Source organism: Dasypus novemcinctus, chromosome 4, assembly GCF_030445035.2.
Source record: "Dasypus novemcinctus isolate mDasNov1 chromosome 4, mDasNov1.1.hap2, whole genome shotgun sequence".
Lineage (NCBI taxonomy): Eukaryota > Metazoa > Chordata > Mammalia > Cingulata > Dasypodidae > Dasypus > Dasypus novemcinctus.
Genome location: NC_080676.1, coordinates 79,241,218 through 79,258,780, shown reverse-complemented (window position 1 = coordinate 79,258,780; position 17,563 = coordinate 79,241,218). Strand labels below are relative to the sequence as shown.

The window sequence follows — 17,563 nt, the reverse complement described above, 5'->3', positions numbered from 1 at the left end:
TGCCTCTCCGGGCGACCCCTTCGTCGCCAGCTTCGCCGGGCGACCCCGTCAGCTGAACCGCGCAACCCCTTGTGAGACCGATCCCTCGTCTGCTGCCGGACCGACCCCTCGTCCCAAGCGGGACTGACCCCTCGTCCAGAGCTGGACCGACCCCTCATCCGCAGCCAGACCCCACCTCTACCGACCGAGCAAGCCGCCGCAATACGGCATCCTTTAAAATATTTCTTTATTAATTTGACTCTCATCCCAAACCAATCTATTAGCTAAGTATCCAAAACCACAATCAGATCACAAGATCTTTCCAGATAATATCATTCGATTTCCTTAGATTTCTCCAAACTGTTTAATTCAACTAATATAAATCTCTAGTTCATCACTGCCTCTAGGTGAGTTCCAGATCCAGCCAATGGGAGAAAAAAGGCTTAATAGAAACTGCTATGATCCACCTTACGGTGGCCTGAGACTCCCCTACTCACTTTAGGAAAGAAAACATAGTATTAACAACTTCATGTGACAGTATGGGGGAATGGAAGCAATGCTTCTTTAAAGCATTCATTAAGGTAATATATGCAATAATGTACACACTAACTGCTTTCCAAAAGAAACAACTTTTTTTATCCTAAAAAGAAATTCTAGGTAAATATAAGGAAATTATTCACAAGAAAACAAGATCAACATCCTGAGGTAACATTAAAATTATATAATTAGCCAAATAGTGATTACTCACCAGAATGCCTTTGTTCCTTCTGCAATGAAAAATAATAGGCATCCCTTCCACCCCAGCATACTGCCAGTCCAACCACCAAGATGTCATCACAACCTTTAATGGAAAATCCGTCTCTAATAGGGCTTTCCTGTGATGAACTAACTAAATGAATCAAAAGTAAAATAGTTAAAAATCTCTAAAAACAAAACTATTAAAATAACCATAAATACTATAATTGATAGGCAAAATTTCCATATCCCTAAATTATGCATAATTCAGATAGCCATTTTTATTTGTATATATGGTCTTTCTAGGTATCCAATCAGCTAAGATAGCAGTCACTATGGAAAATGTACTAAAGATTTCTTAAAATAGATCTATAATAATGATTAAAATGGGTACCAACTGAAAACAAAAAAAGCTGCATTTTGAAGTTCTATAACTCAAAGATATAATTGAAGACCATTTGCACACTTAAACATTCACTTGTTAAGGAATTCAGCAATTCTTAACACTAAGAAACTCTCTAGAAAAATCAAGAGTCTTAGGCCTTAGTGAAGAATTAAGTATGATTTTGTACTTGGAATTAACATTTTTCTGAAAAAATGTATCTCCAATTTTACAAAGATAAAAGGTCAAAAGCCACTCTGCCTTATTACAATACCTGGAAAGTACCTTATACATAGTAAACGCTTGATAAAATTTGTTAAATTTAAGCCAACATTCTTATCCCCACTGAAAACACATAAAACTTCATTAACACATCTGCTCTATGAATTGAAGAGCAAATATTTAATCCTTTATGAACAAACTCATTTACAAACAGAAATTTAAGAAATATGATCAAATCTCTGATTTCCACAAGTTCTCAGGCTGATTACAGCTATGCCACATAGTCCCATATCCAGGGATCATGCAATAAAAATGGAATAAACCATCAAAAGGTTCAACTCTCTGAAACCTAGAAGACCTTTGTGAGTTTTGGGGATTAGCATTTCTGTATACCAATTCATGACTCTCACTGGAGGTCCAAGTTATACTTGAAATAAGTCTTGGAAAACGTAGCTAATGCACATTGTGAACAAAACATTGCACGTATTTGCTATGTACTTTTCTAATTAGATAAGTGAACAGGGATATTATAACTTAATAGGAAATAATACATAGGCACCGCTGATTAATAAAAATCATTATGTCACACCATACAGATACCATAAAAGAAATGTCTGATGCACATTTAAAATACATATTCTCTTAACTTATATTCTAATTAATATAGTATATATTACATACATGCACTCCTACCAAAGGGTAACTATTGTTAGTCTAACTGCTAAATAAATAAGGCTGTTGTACACATATACCCACATAGGAGAAACTTATTAAATTTTTAATAACTTTGTTACATTTAATATTCATTACTGAAAAATCTAAATCCCATCTCAGTCCATAACTAGTTTATAGATAGATGTAGAAAAATAAAAATACTTACCTTGCTTAAACCTCCCACCAATAGCATCAGTTTTAGAAGATGTCCAACTACTGATCTTTTCACAAGCCAGTGAGATTGAAAATCGCTTTTTGCACTGCCACTCCTTAATGAATGTTTGAAAGAGGGTTTTGTCACTTGCTACATCAATTATGGTCAAAGTTTCTGAACTGCATGAAGCTGGAGTTAACTGTGATTCATCCTGTGTCACTGGCAGTGAAAAACTTGTGCCTCTAATAGTACTGTCTTCTCTGAAACCATTTTCACTCTCTAGATTTAAATCATAGTTTTCAATATCTGAAGGTGATCCAAATGGAAAACTTTCACCAGATTGGAAAACACTACTGGTTTTCTGAAGTTGCACGGAAGATGTTCTAAGAATCCCTGGAAATGCAAGTTTAGAAGCAGATGCTACAATGGGTGTAGGAGGAATAAGACCATTATTGTCAACTACACAGCTTTCTTGACAGGGTAAGAGGGATGAGGCTTCATCACAAATGGCTTTGTTCTCTAGGGTCTCAATCTTGTTTTTTATTTCAGTTTTAGGGAAAACTGAAATTTCTTCCACTTTATTTGGTTCCAAATTTGAATTTAGTTCTTTTTTCTCATTTAACTCTGTATTTTTTCCCTTCAAACTAGGCAGGTTTGTAGTCCTTAATTTTGGATTTTCATTTTCTAAAGGACTGGATACTTTATCTAAAATCCTTTGCAGTCCCGGACTTAAATCAAATGAGTCTCCTGACCATATGAATGAATGATTTTGCCTTGCTCCAGTTAATTTGGATATTTGAGCCCTTTCATCTTGATCTCTTCCAGTTACTTCTATGCTGGGGTGATCATTACCTAAAGTCCCTGGATTATTTAGTTCTAATGATCTAAAAGATACTGCAGTATCATGTTTCTCTTGGACAGGAAACATACATAAATTGTCCAAGTTCTCAACCCTCTGAACAGCATCCATTTCTGAAAATATAATAGATTCATCACTGAAGGATGTCAGCCGCAGCTGGGTATCTTGATTCTCACTCAAATCTGATTTTTTAATTGAATCTTCTAGATATAGACACAGAGAATCACTGAATTGGTTTGGCATTATTTCAGACGGAAAGGGTTCTTTCACTTGTACATCAGGTGGTTGCTCTTTTACTAAGCAGTCTTCACTGAAACTATCAAATAGTAAACTGTCACTCATATTCAAACTTGTTTCAGGAACTGGCAGACATTCTTCTTCTTCACCAGGGGGAGTTCTCTTTTGAGGAACCAAAGGTATGACTGGTTTCACAGTTTCTTGTGTTTGGTAACCTTGAAGAAAACTATTTAATTGGGAGTCAGTAACAGAAAGTTCATTCCTTTTAAAACAAGGCACATTGTCCCCCAGTAGTATTGGAGAATGAAAATTTGAACTTTCTAGAGTCTGGAAATCAACCCCATGTGAATCAGCATTTTGTTTCTTAATATCTACAGTTTTAAGTTCCAAATGATTTCTATTTGTCACTCCTAGAGAATGCCATTCATTAGGAAAAGTAACATGAAATTCATTCTGAATAGAGTCAATGAAGCTTGGTTTTTCTAGGCTCTTCTGCATTACCCCTGATGCCAGGTTCACGTCCTTTGCTTCTTCTTGTTTGGCATTTTCAGTTCCCATCTGTTGTATTATTTTTTCTGACTCAGTATCGAGATAGAAACTGTCTTCAGAATCACAGAAGACTAAACTTAAGCCAGAAATATTATTTTTAGTTTTGTTTGCTACATAAGCATCTGTTTTTTCTTGTATTCTAGAGGTATTAAGAAAATTCTTATCCTGGCCTCCTGCTTTACCAAATGTTCCAGTCGGTAGAAATATTCCATGGTTTATCTCAGGGTTGCTTATGTTATCTTCTAATGCCTGAAAATTATTTGATTTATTTCCCTCAGCATTAAGCTTTATACTTTCCCGTTTGACAGTAGCAACATTTGAATCTCTATTAACATAACTATTGACTGTCTCATGGGGCATTTGTTTCTCTATTACTTTTTTCTGTTTGGAATAGGTGTTTATCTGTTTATCAGCTTGCTTTTCAGTGCACTGGTTAATTGTATAGTTATCCTGGTGTTTCACAAAAACATTCTGGCTTTTCAAGTCATTTTGTATCAGTACACTGTCTATTTTTTCTGCCTCAACAACAGCTAATGTTTTTCCATTTTCATTAACCATACTAGTAGCTTGACAAGTCACTTTTTTACTCTGGGATCCAGTGATAAAATGTTCCACAAAAATATCACTAGGTATTTTTCTTTTCTTTGAGCAATTTTGTTCTGTTTGTGAGAATGATGTCTTATTACATTTTCTGTCAGCACAGAGAGATACATGTTTAGCACATGATTCTGGACTTCTAAATTCCATACTCTTCTGATTTAAGGTGAATGGGTCTTTACAAGGAATAGCATTAGACATACTCAGTTCTTGTAAATCAGTTCTAAACATTCCAGAGTCTTTCAAAGGACTACTCTTCCTGGATTGATTTAGAGGCTTACTACATTTCCATGATTGAAAAGTTATATTCATCTTTTTTGAATTAAAATTCAAACTTTCTTTTTTTGTTTTCTCAGAAGAGAAAGTTTGAACAATTTTCTTACTGCTTGTTTTTCCCTCATTCAGAGAGGCTCCTAATTTCTCTTTATTTATGTTCGAAGAAGACTGTTTTCTTGCTCTAGAAATTGAATGTACCTGACGTTCTTGATTACCATCCTGGAGTTTGTAAGAGGAACTTATATTCTCTCTACTTTTATCTAAATCTTGCAATGTATTTAATGAATGCTTAAAAGAAGAATTACTAATTGTTATGTTTCTTTTTTTCTTTAATGTTGCTAATCTCCTACAAGAACTTGTAGTTTGTGATATAAATGTATGTTCCTTTAATTCTGATTCATTACTACCCAATGAATGTGTATCAGAATTTAAAGGAGAATATGGATTCCACTGCACTCCCATTTCAACTAAGTCCTGCTGCAGAATCATTTTGGCTTCTTCTACTATAAGGGTTGCTGCTTCCCTTTCAGTTAAGCCTTTTCTGCCAGCTACCCAAATAGTTCGCATATTCCGACGTTCTTCAACTACTTCCTCTTCCTCATCCACTGCCTTTCGGGAACTGTAAAGGAGATGAGAAAAGACAGAAATTAATGTATTCATTCATTCACACAAAAAAATATTTATTAAACATTCATTCTGAGATGTTCTAGAAACAGAAAGAAACAGCACTGAACAAGACAGAAATAAATCTACTTTCATAGAGCTTACATTCTAATTGGGGAAATCAGAATACAAATGTTTAAAATGCATTATATGTCAGCTGTAATAAGAATTGTGTACAAAAGTTAATCAGGAAAGGGAGAGAGCAAGCGCCAAGAAGGGGTGAGTGGTTCAGCAATTTTTAAATAGCTTGATAAGAGAAGACAGATGTGTTTAAGCAGAAGCCCAAAATAAGTGAGGCTCAAAATACTTTAATTGAAAACAAATTACCCTGAACAACATGAAATCTGGTCAAAATATCTGAAGGAACTGGAGGGTGACAGAAAGGAACAGAAACTGGAAGGGAGTTGGAACTTAGAAGAAAGAAATGGTAGTCACTGAAGGCAGGCCCCAATTAGCACCATGTAGGGTAGCTAAAAACTTGGATAAAAATCTGGAGTATACTGACAGAGTTCAGGGGGTCCACAGGAATAACTGAAGAGGGGAAAGTCCCAAAGTTACAGTAGAGATGGAGGACCCCAAATTGTTTAAGTAAATAAATTTTGCCCAATTATCTGGCTGACCTCTGAATTTATGCATGTATGGACAGACTCCAAGCAGGCAGATAAGTTTAAATAACTGAGCAGAGGCATGAGCTACTGCCCATCTTAGGGAGGCAAAATTTGGACTTCTGAGTTCAGCCAAACTGCCTGCTAAAACAGAGTATCAATGCTCTTCAGAGTAAAATACCAGAATCTACACTATAACAGGCTATATATAATTCAAGTATGAGAAGGGGATGAGAAATAATGTGAAGAAATAATGGTCGAGAGACCTCTGATTCCAATCAAGATAGAGTTACAGGGACTGATTTATCCTCTTCCCTAAAAAAAACTAAAACACCAAGGCTAGGTCATAAAAAGTCATTCCAGTTTCTGTTTTGCACTTTTTTTCACTTGCTGTAGGAGAAGTAATAGTACGAGGACAGTCAGGCAGCCCTGTGGAGACGTCCATGCGGTAAACAACTGAGGCACCAACTTACCAGTACGTGACTATGTTGGAAACAGGGCCTCTTGCCCCAACCAACAACTTGATTACAACCTCATGAAAAACCCCAAGCTAGAACCATCCAACTAAACTGCTCACAAATTCATGACTCACATAAACTGAGATAACACCATTGTGGTTTTAAGCCACTAATTCTTAAAGTAGTTTGTTATGCAGCAATACAAATATGCCTAGTAAAATTACTAAACTTCAAAAACATGGAGAAAAAACTCAAGGCCTCCATACAAGAAGATCAGACAACTTACAAGGCAAAAGAATCAGACTCCCATTAGACTTCTCAAAAACAACACACAAAAGCAAGGCAACAAGGATAAGCATTTTGAAAAAACTCAATGAAAGAAAGTATGGGCCAAGGTTTTTTTTTTAATGTCTTTTTTTAAAAAAGATTTATTTATTTATTTCTCTCCCCTCTCCCCCCTCCACCCCGGTTGTCTGTTCTCTGTGTCTATTTGCTGCGTCTTCTTTTTCTGCTTCTGTTGTTGTCAGCGGCATGGGAATCTGTGTTTCTTTTTGCTGCTTCATCTTGTTGTGTCAGCTCTCCATGTGGGCGGCACCATTCTTAGGCAGGGTGCACTTTCTTTGGCGCTGGGCAGCTCTCATTACAGAGCGCACTCCTTGCATGTGGGGCTCCCCTATGCGGGGGACACCCCTGCGTGGCAGGGCACTCCTTGCACGCATCAGCACTGCACATGGGCCAGCTCCACACGGGTCAAGGAGGCCCGGGGTTTGAACCATGGACCTCCCATGTGGTAGATGGAAGCCCTAACCACTAGGCCAAGTCTGCCGCCAGGGCCAAGTTTTTTATATCCAGCCAACATGTCCTTCAAATATCCAAGTTATAGGAAAAATAAATAAATAAGGATTTAAACATAAAGGAATTTGGCTAATTCTGTACAATAAGCCTATTTTGAGGAATCTACCAGGGGACGAGTTTTATCCAACATCACATAAAAAAAAATACTATGTCAATTTATTTCAGGAATTCAAGTTTGATTCACTATTAGGAAATCTATTAATATTAATAAACCATGATAATAGATGTAAGAGAGAAAATCCTATAATTTTCTCCATAGATGCTGAGAAAGCTTTTAACAAAATTTCAACATCCATTCCTGATTAAAAAAACAACTCAGACAAATTGTAATTAATGGATAGTTTTTAAAAATGATAAAATATATATACCATAATCCTGAAACCAGTACCAGAGGCATTTCCACTAACATTTTTTTTAAAAGCAAAATGTCCACTATCTCCACTACCGTTCAGCATCTTATTAGAGGGATGAGTGAATGCAATAGACAAGAAAATAAATTAGAGGCATAAGAATTGGTAAGAATAAATGAAATTATCTATTTGCAGAGGAAATGAGAATATAACAGAAAAACTTTATAGAATCAATGATAATAACCATATGGACAACATGCAATAGTTAGGAAAATACTGAAAAAATATGGAGTAAGTAGGGAGAGACTTACCCTACCATACTGTCAAAACATACTATAAAAATCTCTATAATTAAAAGCAGGGAGAAGATGTAGCTCAGTGGTTGAGTGTCTGCTTCCCATGCACGAGGTCCTGGGTTCAATCCCTAGTACCTCCTTAAAAAACTAAGTATGCTACTGGCTCATAAATAGAATAAAAGAACAGTAGAAGAGAACAGAAAGTCCAGAAACATACCCAAATACATACAGGTATTTATTATGATAAAGTTGGCATCTTAAATCATTAGGGCAAAGATGAACTTCTTAATAAATGGGAACCACTAGGAAAGAGGTAAATGTTATATCCCGATATCATACAATATATAAAAGTAAATTCTAACTACATTAGAAATCTAAATGAAAATATAGACCCCTTCCAAATAGTAAAACATAACATGTATGAATGCCTTTTTTTTTTTTGAGAAGGATTGGTGCTAATTCTTTTTTTTTTTTTTAAGATTTTATTTATTTATTTCTCTCCCCTCCCCGCCCCCACCCTGGTTGTCTGTTCTCTGTGTCTATTTGCTGCGTCTTCTTCTTTGTCCGCTTCTGTTGTCGTCAGCAGCACAGGAATCCATGTTTCTTTTTGTTGCGTCATCTTGTTGTGTCAGCTCTCCATGTGGGCGGCACCATTCCTGGGCAGGCTGCACTTTCTTTCACGCTGGGCGGCTCTCTTTACGGGGCGCACTCCTTGCGCGTGGGGCTCTTCTACATGGGGGACACCCCTGCGTGGCACGGCACTCCTTGCACACATCAGCACTGCACATGGGCCCGCTCCACACAAGTCAAGGAGGTCCGGGGTTTGAACCACAAACCTCCCATGTGGTAGATGGACGCCCTAACCAATGGGCCAAGTCCACTGCCATGAATGCCTCTTTAACCTTAGTGTACAGAAAAGCCTTCTAAATCACTCAAAATTCAGAGACAAAGAAAATATTGATTTTTTAAAATTCATATATAGAAAATAAAAATTCGGTATGGCAAAAAGAAAAAGGCAAAGGAAAATTTATCAGTTGAGAGAAAATATTTCCAACATGCATATATAAAAAGGAAAGGCTAAGAACCTTAATCTACTTTCTTTTTAAATCTTCTTTCAAAAGGAGAGAGGCGGCTTATGGACTACAGTTAACAGCAATATTGTAATATTATCGTGTGAATGTCAAAGAAGGTACTATATCAGTGATAAGGATCAATAATGGGGGGGTATGGGACTGTGGGGACCCAAGGCCACCCCCTTCCCCCAAGTCCTCAGCATGTAGCTGCCTGCATGACTAGACATAAATTAAAGGTTAACAACCCTCCCTGGAGGGGAGAGAATATGTAGATGGTATCATAAACTATAATCTTACAAAGCAGTAAACACCTTTGGTAAATGTCCTTCCTACAAGCATAGTGAAAATGTCACCAGAGCCCATATGTATGCTTCCCATGACCCTAGCAGAAACCCTGTTTTTCCATCCAATGGAATGTCCTTCTTCTGAAACTCCATAGTCACCCATCATTTTCCCATCTCTTTCAGGAGTACTATATTCATTCTCCAAACCACCACCTAAAAATCCTCTCCTGCCCATAAGTCCCAATAAAGCTTATCCCTGACTCAGTACCAGATATGTTCCTTTGTCTCACAGCAACTAGTTGAAAGACAATATGGCTAAAGAGATAAACAACATCAAGAAGACATTGAGAGAGTACAAAAAAGAATATGAAATCCTGAACAGAAAAGTAACAGAGCTCATGGGAATGAAAGACACAATAGTTGAGAAGAAAAACACATTTAGAGGCATACAAAAGCAGACTAAAAATGATAGAAGAAAGAACAATTGATATCAAAGACAGAACAGCTGAAATTGAAGAAGAAAAAGAACACAGAAAAGAATGAAAAAAAATGAGCAAGGGCTCAGGGAGTTGAATGACACACTAAATGCAACAACATACATATCATGGGAGTTCAAGGAGGAGAAGAGAAGGAAAAAGGGGCAGGAAAATTCTCTGAGGAGTTAAAAGCTGAAAATTTCCCAACTATCATGAAATAAATGAATTTACATGTCCAAGAAGCGCAGCATACCCCAATCAGAATAAAAGTGAAGAGACCTACTCCAAGACACATACCACTAAGAATGTCACACATCAAAGATAAAGAGAAAATTCTGAGAGCAGCAAGGGAGAAGGAAATCATCATATTCAAGGGACTCCCAGTAAGACTCAGTGCAGATTTTGGGAGGCAAGAAGACGGTGGTATGATACAATCAGGAAACTGAAAGAGAAAAATTGCCAGGAAAGAATTCTGTACAGAGCAAAATTATCCTTCAAGTATGAAGGTGAGTAGAAAATATACACAAACAGAAACTGAGAGAGTTTGCAAAAAAGAACTCACCTTTGTAGGAAATATTAAAGGAAGACTTAGAGCCTGAAAGGAAAAGACAGGAAAGAGAGGCTAAGAGAAAGACAGATGAAAATATGATATGACATATGAAAACCAAAGAATGGTGGAAATAAAAAATGCATTACAGTAATATCATTGAATGTGAATGGATTAAACTCACCAATCAAAAGATATAGGTTGGCAGAATGGATTAAAAAACATGAGCCACACATATGCTGCTTACAAGAGACTCACCTCGGACCCAGAGATACAAACCAGCTGAAGGTGAAAGGTTGGAAAAAGATACTCCATGTGAATAGTAACCAGAAAAGAGCAGGCGTAGTTATACTCATATCAGATAAAACAGAATTTAAATGCAAAAAATAAGAGACACAGAAGGCCATTATATATTAATAAAAGGGACAACCCACTAAGAAGATACAATAGTCATAAATATCTATGCATCTAACCAGGGTGACCCAAAATACATGAAACAGACTCTGGCAAAACTTGAGAGAAATAGACATCTCTACAATAATTGCTGGAGACTTCAACACACCACACATATCATTAGTTAGAACAACTAGACAAAAGATCAATAAGAAAACAGAGAACATGAACAATATGATAAACAAGTTAAACCTAACAGACATATGCAGAATGTTGCATCCAAACTCAGTAGGGTATACATTATTCTCAAGTGCCTATAGATCTTTCTCCAGGACAGTCCACATGTTAGGGCACAATGCAGCTCCCAATAATTATAAAAAGACTAAAATTATACAAAGCACCTTCTCAGATCATAAAGGAATGAAACTGGAAATCAATAATAGATAGGAAAGAGGTAAATACACAAATGCGTGAAGGCTAAACATCAAACTCCTAAATAATCAGTGGGTCAAAGAAGAAAGTGTAGGTGAAACCAGTAAATACACTGAGACAAACGAAAATGAGAACACAACTTATCAAAACTTATAGGATGCAGCAAAGGCAGCACTGAGAGGGAATAATATAGCCCTAATGCCTATAATAGAAAAAAACGAAAGAGCTAAACTCAAAGATTTAACTGAAAAACTGGAGAAACTAGAAAAAAAAAAACAGCAAACCAATCCCAAAGCAAGCAGAAAGAAAGAAATAATAAAGATTAGAGCAGAAATAAATGAAATTGAGAACAAAGAAATAATGGAGGAAAAAAAAAATCAAAAGCCGGTTCTTTGAGAAGACCCTAGCTAGACTAACAAAGAAAAAAAGAAAGAAGATGCAAATAAATATAAGCAGAAATAAAAGGAGGGAGGTTACAATGAACCCACAGAAGTGAAAAGGATCTTAAGAGGAAATTATGAGAAACTGTATGCCAACAAAATAGCAACATAGATGAAATGGACAAATTCCTAGAAATGCACAAACAACCCACACAGATGCTACAAGAAATACAAGAACTTAACAAACCAATCACATTGAAAGAGATTGAATCCATCGTTAAAAATCTCCCAGCAAAGAAAAGTCCAAGACCATCTTTACAGGTGAATTCTACTAAGCATTTTGAGAAGAATTAATACCAATCCTGTTTAAACTCTTCCAAAAAATTGAAGAGGGAAAATTTCCCAACACATTTTATGAAGCCAACATCACCCTAATCCCAAAGTCAGATAAAGTTACTACAATTTCCCTAATGTAATGACAGACCAATTTCCCCAATGAACATAGATGCAAAAATTCTCAACAAAATACATGCAAATTGAATCCAACAGCATATCAAAGACATACAATAACAACCAATCACACTGCTCAAGCCCTTAATGACTCCAAAGTAGGAATTTCCTTACTAAAGGAAGAAACTACCCAACTACAAAAGGCAGTTTTACAAAGTAGAATGGCGTTAGATATTCCTACTGTGTCACAGTGTGGGACCTATGCCCTCATTAATGTTCAATGTTTTGTATATATTCCTGATCACTCCCATAATATTTCACAAGCTCTAAATCATAGGCAAGAGCACATATAACACATTGATAAAGTAGCTACTGATTGCCTATCTCATTGGTTTAATTCCCTTTCTTGGCCTTGGTAACACGTTTTTATAAGTCTACCAGCTTTTGGTGGAGGACTCCTATTATTCTGTTGTCTTTTATACCATTGCTGCGGAATGTGGACGCAATGCTTGTTCTATGGTCAATGTAGGCTGCTATGCTATGTGGGGGTGGACTGTTGGGACACAGACAGCCCCAAGTCCTCAGCACATAGCTTCCTGCATGACTAGACGTAAGTTAAAGGTTAAGAACCCTCCCTAGAGGGGAGAGAATGTATAGATGATATCATAAACTATAATCTTCCCAAAGCAGTAAACATCCTTGGTAAACATCCTTGCTACAAGCATAGTGAAAACATCACCAGACCCCTCATGTACGCGTCATACGACCCAAACAGAAACTCTGTTCTCATACCCTATATAATTTCCTTGTTCTGAAACACCTTATATCACTCCTCATTTTCCTGTCTCTTTGCAGAGCACTGTATTCATTCTCTAAACTGCCACCTTCAGGGATCTACTCTTGTCCGTAAAACTCAATTTATACCTGACTCAGTACAACTGCACTAACTCATGCCCTTCAGGAATTGGGTTGGAACAGGGATTTTTTTCTTTTTAACTAAGGAAAATGTTCAAAGGTTTACTAGGGTGATGACTGCACTGCTCTGTGATGAGAGAAAGAGCAACTGAGTGTATACTTAAGATAGACTGTACAACGCATGGGCCTATATAAAACAGTGAGCCATGTGGTGGAATATAGACTGTGGTTAACAGTACAAATATGAGTGTTTTCTCATGAACTATAACAAATGTACAATACTAATACATGTTGCTAATAATAGGAGGTGTACTGAAAAATTATATCAAATGCATACTATGGACCATAATTAGTGGTAATAGTCTGATGATGTTCTTTCATAATCTACACCAAATATTTTACAATGGAATGTGTTGGTGGAAGGACAATGCATGGGAATTCTGCACATTATGCATGCTTGTTTTGTAAGTTCACAATTTCTCTAATTAAAAAATACATATTGGAAAAAAAAAAAGGAGGGGAGTGGATGTAGTTAAACTGGTTGAGCACCTGCTTCCCATGTACGAGGTCCCAGGTTCACTCCCTGGTACCTCCGAAAAACCAAACAAATGAAAAAAACCAGCTCTCATTGGAGAACAGATGTGGCTCAGCAATGGATTGCCTGCATCTCATGTGCGAGGTCCTGGGTACAAATCCCAGTACTTCCTTGGAAAAAAAAAAAAAAAGGAGGGGGAAAGAACCAAAACCCAGTAGAAAAAAGAAGAGACAGAAGCAGACAATTCATAAACAAAGATATAAAAATAATCCTGAGGACATCTAGTCTACTAAGATGGCAGTATAGGAAGCTCCAGAGTTCCGTTTTCCATAGAATCTTTGAACTAGCAAAAACCAGCAGAGCACTCTTCCTCCAAACCTCAGAAAAAGTTTAAAAAGTATAATAACTGGGCAAGCACCGAATCAATAAAACAGCAACTTAAAACCAGTAGGAGAAAAGTCCTGGCACCCTTGCTGGCCCTTCCTCTCCCCACTTCCTAGAGTGGTATGGAGCCAGCCTGTGATGCTATTGTGGGTCCCCAGCACGCCTCTGAAGTGCACTTATTGAAGTGCCTGTATGTCTGTGCCAGTCTATCACATGGCACCCTGAAACTGAACCAGGAGTCTCATCTCTGATTCTCCCTCCTCCCAGAACTTGCCCTGCAGGCAAAAGCAGCTTGCAGACAGCTAAACCAAAGTGAAGAGGCAATCAAAGCACACTGAAGCAAAGGATTTACAGGCTTTAACACATACAATAGTGTATGTGGGGGGGGGAGTGTCTATTTCAGCAATAGTGGGGACATTTTGGATTACTGTAAATGGGGAATTCCTAAGGCCATTACCACAAGCCCAGAAAAAGACATAGACTAGAAAAAGAAAGAAGTCCCCGCTTTTACCCCAAAGTGAAAAAGCTTCTAATTCTCAGAAATCTAATTCTCAAACAGAATGGAAGGAACTGTGCTAAAAAGCTGAAGACATTCAATCTAACATATCTCCTTTATTCTTTTTTTTTTTAAAGGTTTTATTTTTATTTATTTAATCCCCCCCCCCCCCCCCCCCCCCCGTTGTCTGTTCTCTCTTGTTTATTTGCTGCGTCTTGTTTCTTTGTCCACTTCTGTTGTCGTCAGCGGCATGGGAAGTGTGGGCGGCGCCATTCCTGAGCAGGCTGCACCCTCTTTCACGCTGGGCGGCTCTCCTTACGGGGTGCACTCCTTGCGCATGGGGCTCCCCTATGCAGGGGACACCCCCGCGTGGCACGGCACTCCTTGCGCACATCAGCACTGTGCATGGGCCAGCTCCACACGGGTCAAGGAGGCCCGGGGCTTGAACCGCGGACCTCCCATGTGGTAGACGGACGCCCCAACCACTGGGCCAAGTCCGCTTTCCTCTCCTTTATTCTTTGTGTCCTAACTCAAGAGTCCAATGCTGAAATGGAAAGCAATGGAAAACAGCATGTCATAGCTTGATATTCAGGAAACTGACAGAAAATCAAGGTGACAAATCATAGAACATAGTAGCAACGTGTAGCAGATTTGAATAGTCTACACATTTTAATAACTTCTATAAATATCACTTTATATAACTCAATAACTTATATTTAGAAGAATGACCACAAAGTCATCAAGAAAGGGTTAAAATAGACTTTAAAAAAGCATGAAAAGTCCAGGAAGATGGCATCATTGTAGGTAGGCACTCCCCAGCTCTTGCAAAAAATGGTTAAGAAAGGGCAAAATCCTACCCGAGTAAGCTGTTTTGGGAACCCACAGAGCAGGACGCTTCAGGGCATGGATCTGTAGGGAACAGGACAAAGAGATGGAGAGCCCAAGGGAAAATCATGAGTTGCTTGCCCCGTGCCTGGAAACAGCAGCTAAGCCCTACCCTCTAGCAGGATAGCCTCCATGGACCCCCTGACTCTCACCAGCCAGCAAGTGGGAGGGAGAATTCTCTAGGAGGAGGAGGGTTTAGGCAAAGGGTGGGGAGTGGTTTCTTTTCCATGGTTTTAGACACATGAACACTCTTTGAAACATGGGGAGGATACCAGCCAGCACTGAGGAAGCCCAGGAAGAAGGGAGAGATGAATCTGCTCAGGCAGCCTGTGACACCCAGCCACCTGGCAGAGAAGAACTTGGGAAGGGAGGGGGCAGGGATAGACAGGCACTGAATCAGGCAAGTAACTAGTCTAGGAGCTGAAAGCTATTAAAACTACAACTCCCCCAAAGAAAGCAGGCATAGGAAGAGCTCAATAAGATTTCAAAAGCCTATTTAGGGTTCCCTGGGAGGAAGAGGGGCCTGGAAGAAGATTAAGAGTGTTTTCTTTGCAGTGAGTTTGGCCAGCTGAGGCCTCCCTAAATCTGGGAAGGGACTCCCACCTGAACAGGAGAGGGGAGAGGGGAGCCACTCTGACAGGCTGTCAAACTCAGATGCCCTGGGAGAGAAAGCAATTAGAATAGGGAGGGGATGGGGACAGATAGGCACTGAATCAGCAGGACTGTAGCAAACTGCTAAGATTCTAACCTGCCCAAGGAAAAGTGTGAGGAGAGCTTTCTGAAAGGCTGACCTAAGAAGAAAGTTTAACTCAGTGGAAGAATTCCCCCGTTGAATACAGAAGGTCCCTGGTTCGATTCCTGGCTCTTCTTAGAGAAGTGATCCACCGAGGTATCAGACATCCAGCTGATACTTTATCACAGGGAACATACAGTCATTCTCTTTTTATTGGCTTTTCATGGATCTCTTATTTTTCTTAAAAAAAGTTTCCCTCTTTAAATTTAATATAGTTTACTCACTAAATCTGGTCTAAAACTTGCAGAGGGCAGGCTGCAGGGTGATTGATTGATGAATATCAGCAGCCTGAGAAGCTCTTTAGAGGACTAAGAGGGAAGGCTGTTTTCCCTTGGTTTCTTTATTGTTTCTTTGTTTGGTTCTTGTTCTTTTCTTTTTTTTCTTTCTTTCTCCTTTTTTAAAGAATTAGATGCTGCTGTCTTGTTTCTTCTTTGTTGTGTTTCCCCTTCCCTGTTTCTCTTTTCTTTTAGCTTACCAATTTTGTCTACCTACACTATTTTTCTTTCCTTCATCTTTCTCTTGTTTTCTGTTGTTGTTCTATGATTCCACCATTTTTATTTGGTCTACCATTTTTCTTGTTTTCTTGTCTCTCCTTTTTTCAGTTTTCTATCTTTTTTTAAGTTTTTATTCTTTTTCTATTTTCTCTTTCCTTCTCTTTGCATCACTCTGGCCTTTTAATTCATTCTATATACTTTCCTATATTCTATTTCTCACTTCATTGTTTCTATTCTACTTTTCTTTTCTTATTCCTCTGGACTTCTTAGTTGAGTTAAGTATTCATATCCCTAAGTCTTATATGGTTACTCTTCTACCTTTGACTAATATTATTACTATTATCCTTTTTCTCTTCTTACTGTTTTCCCTTTCTCTGGTTCTTTCAAGGGAACATAGAAAAACAGCAAAGAAATAGAATAAGAGGAATGAAGTGTGAAAGTAAAAAGTTACCACATACACAAAAACAACAAGGGAAGCAGACGTGGCTCAACTGTTAGAGCATCTGTCTTTCATATGGTGGGTCCAGGGTTTGATCCCCAGGGCCTCCTAACCCATGTGGTAAGCTGGCCCACACAGTGCTGCTGCACACAAGGAGTGCTGTGCCACACAGGGGTGTCCCCACATAGGGGTGCCCCACGTGTAGGAAGTGCACCCCATAAGAGGAGCTGCCCTGCGTGAAAACAGCGCAGCCCACCAAGGAGTGATGCTGCACAGAGGAGTGATGCTGCACAGATGGAGAGCTGATGCAGCAAGATGACGCAACAAAAAAGAGACGCAGTTTCCCAGTGCCGCCGGATAATGCAAGCAGACACAGAAGAACCCATAGGGAATGGACACAGAGAGCAGACAATGGGGGGTGGAAGACGGGGGGTGGGGAGGGAAATAAAGTAAATCTTATAAATAAATAAATAAATAAAACCTTAGTGTAGAAAGAGAAGCTAATCAACTGAATAAATCCATCAAGATAAACCGATACCTAGACACCAACAAAAAATTACAACCCATACTAAGAAATAGGAAGACATGGCCCAGCTGAACAAACAAACTAAAAAACAGGAGAAGATGAAGAACATGGAATAACTTAGAAGAGATGT

The 17,563-nt window shown here is 38.4% G+C and overlaps 1 protein-coding gene across 1 annotated transcript in view; it reads right to left on the bottom strand.

The window, feature by feature from the left end:
- POLQ (DNA polymerase theta) overlaps positions 1-17,563 on the bottom strand; it is a 200,253-nt gene that overhangs the window by 76,438 nt on the left and 106,252 nt on the right. Inside the window, exons 16-17 of the mRNA XM_058295752.2 lie at positions 2,199-5,323; positions 728-868 (exon numbers count right to left, since the gene is read on the bottom strand). Of these exons, the coding sequence (XP_058151735.1) occupies positions 728-868; positions 2,199-5,323 (3,266 nt within the window). The remainder of the gene's footprint in view (positions 1-727; positions 869-2,198; positions 5,324-17,563) is intronic.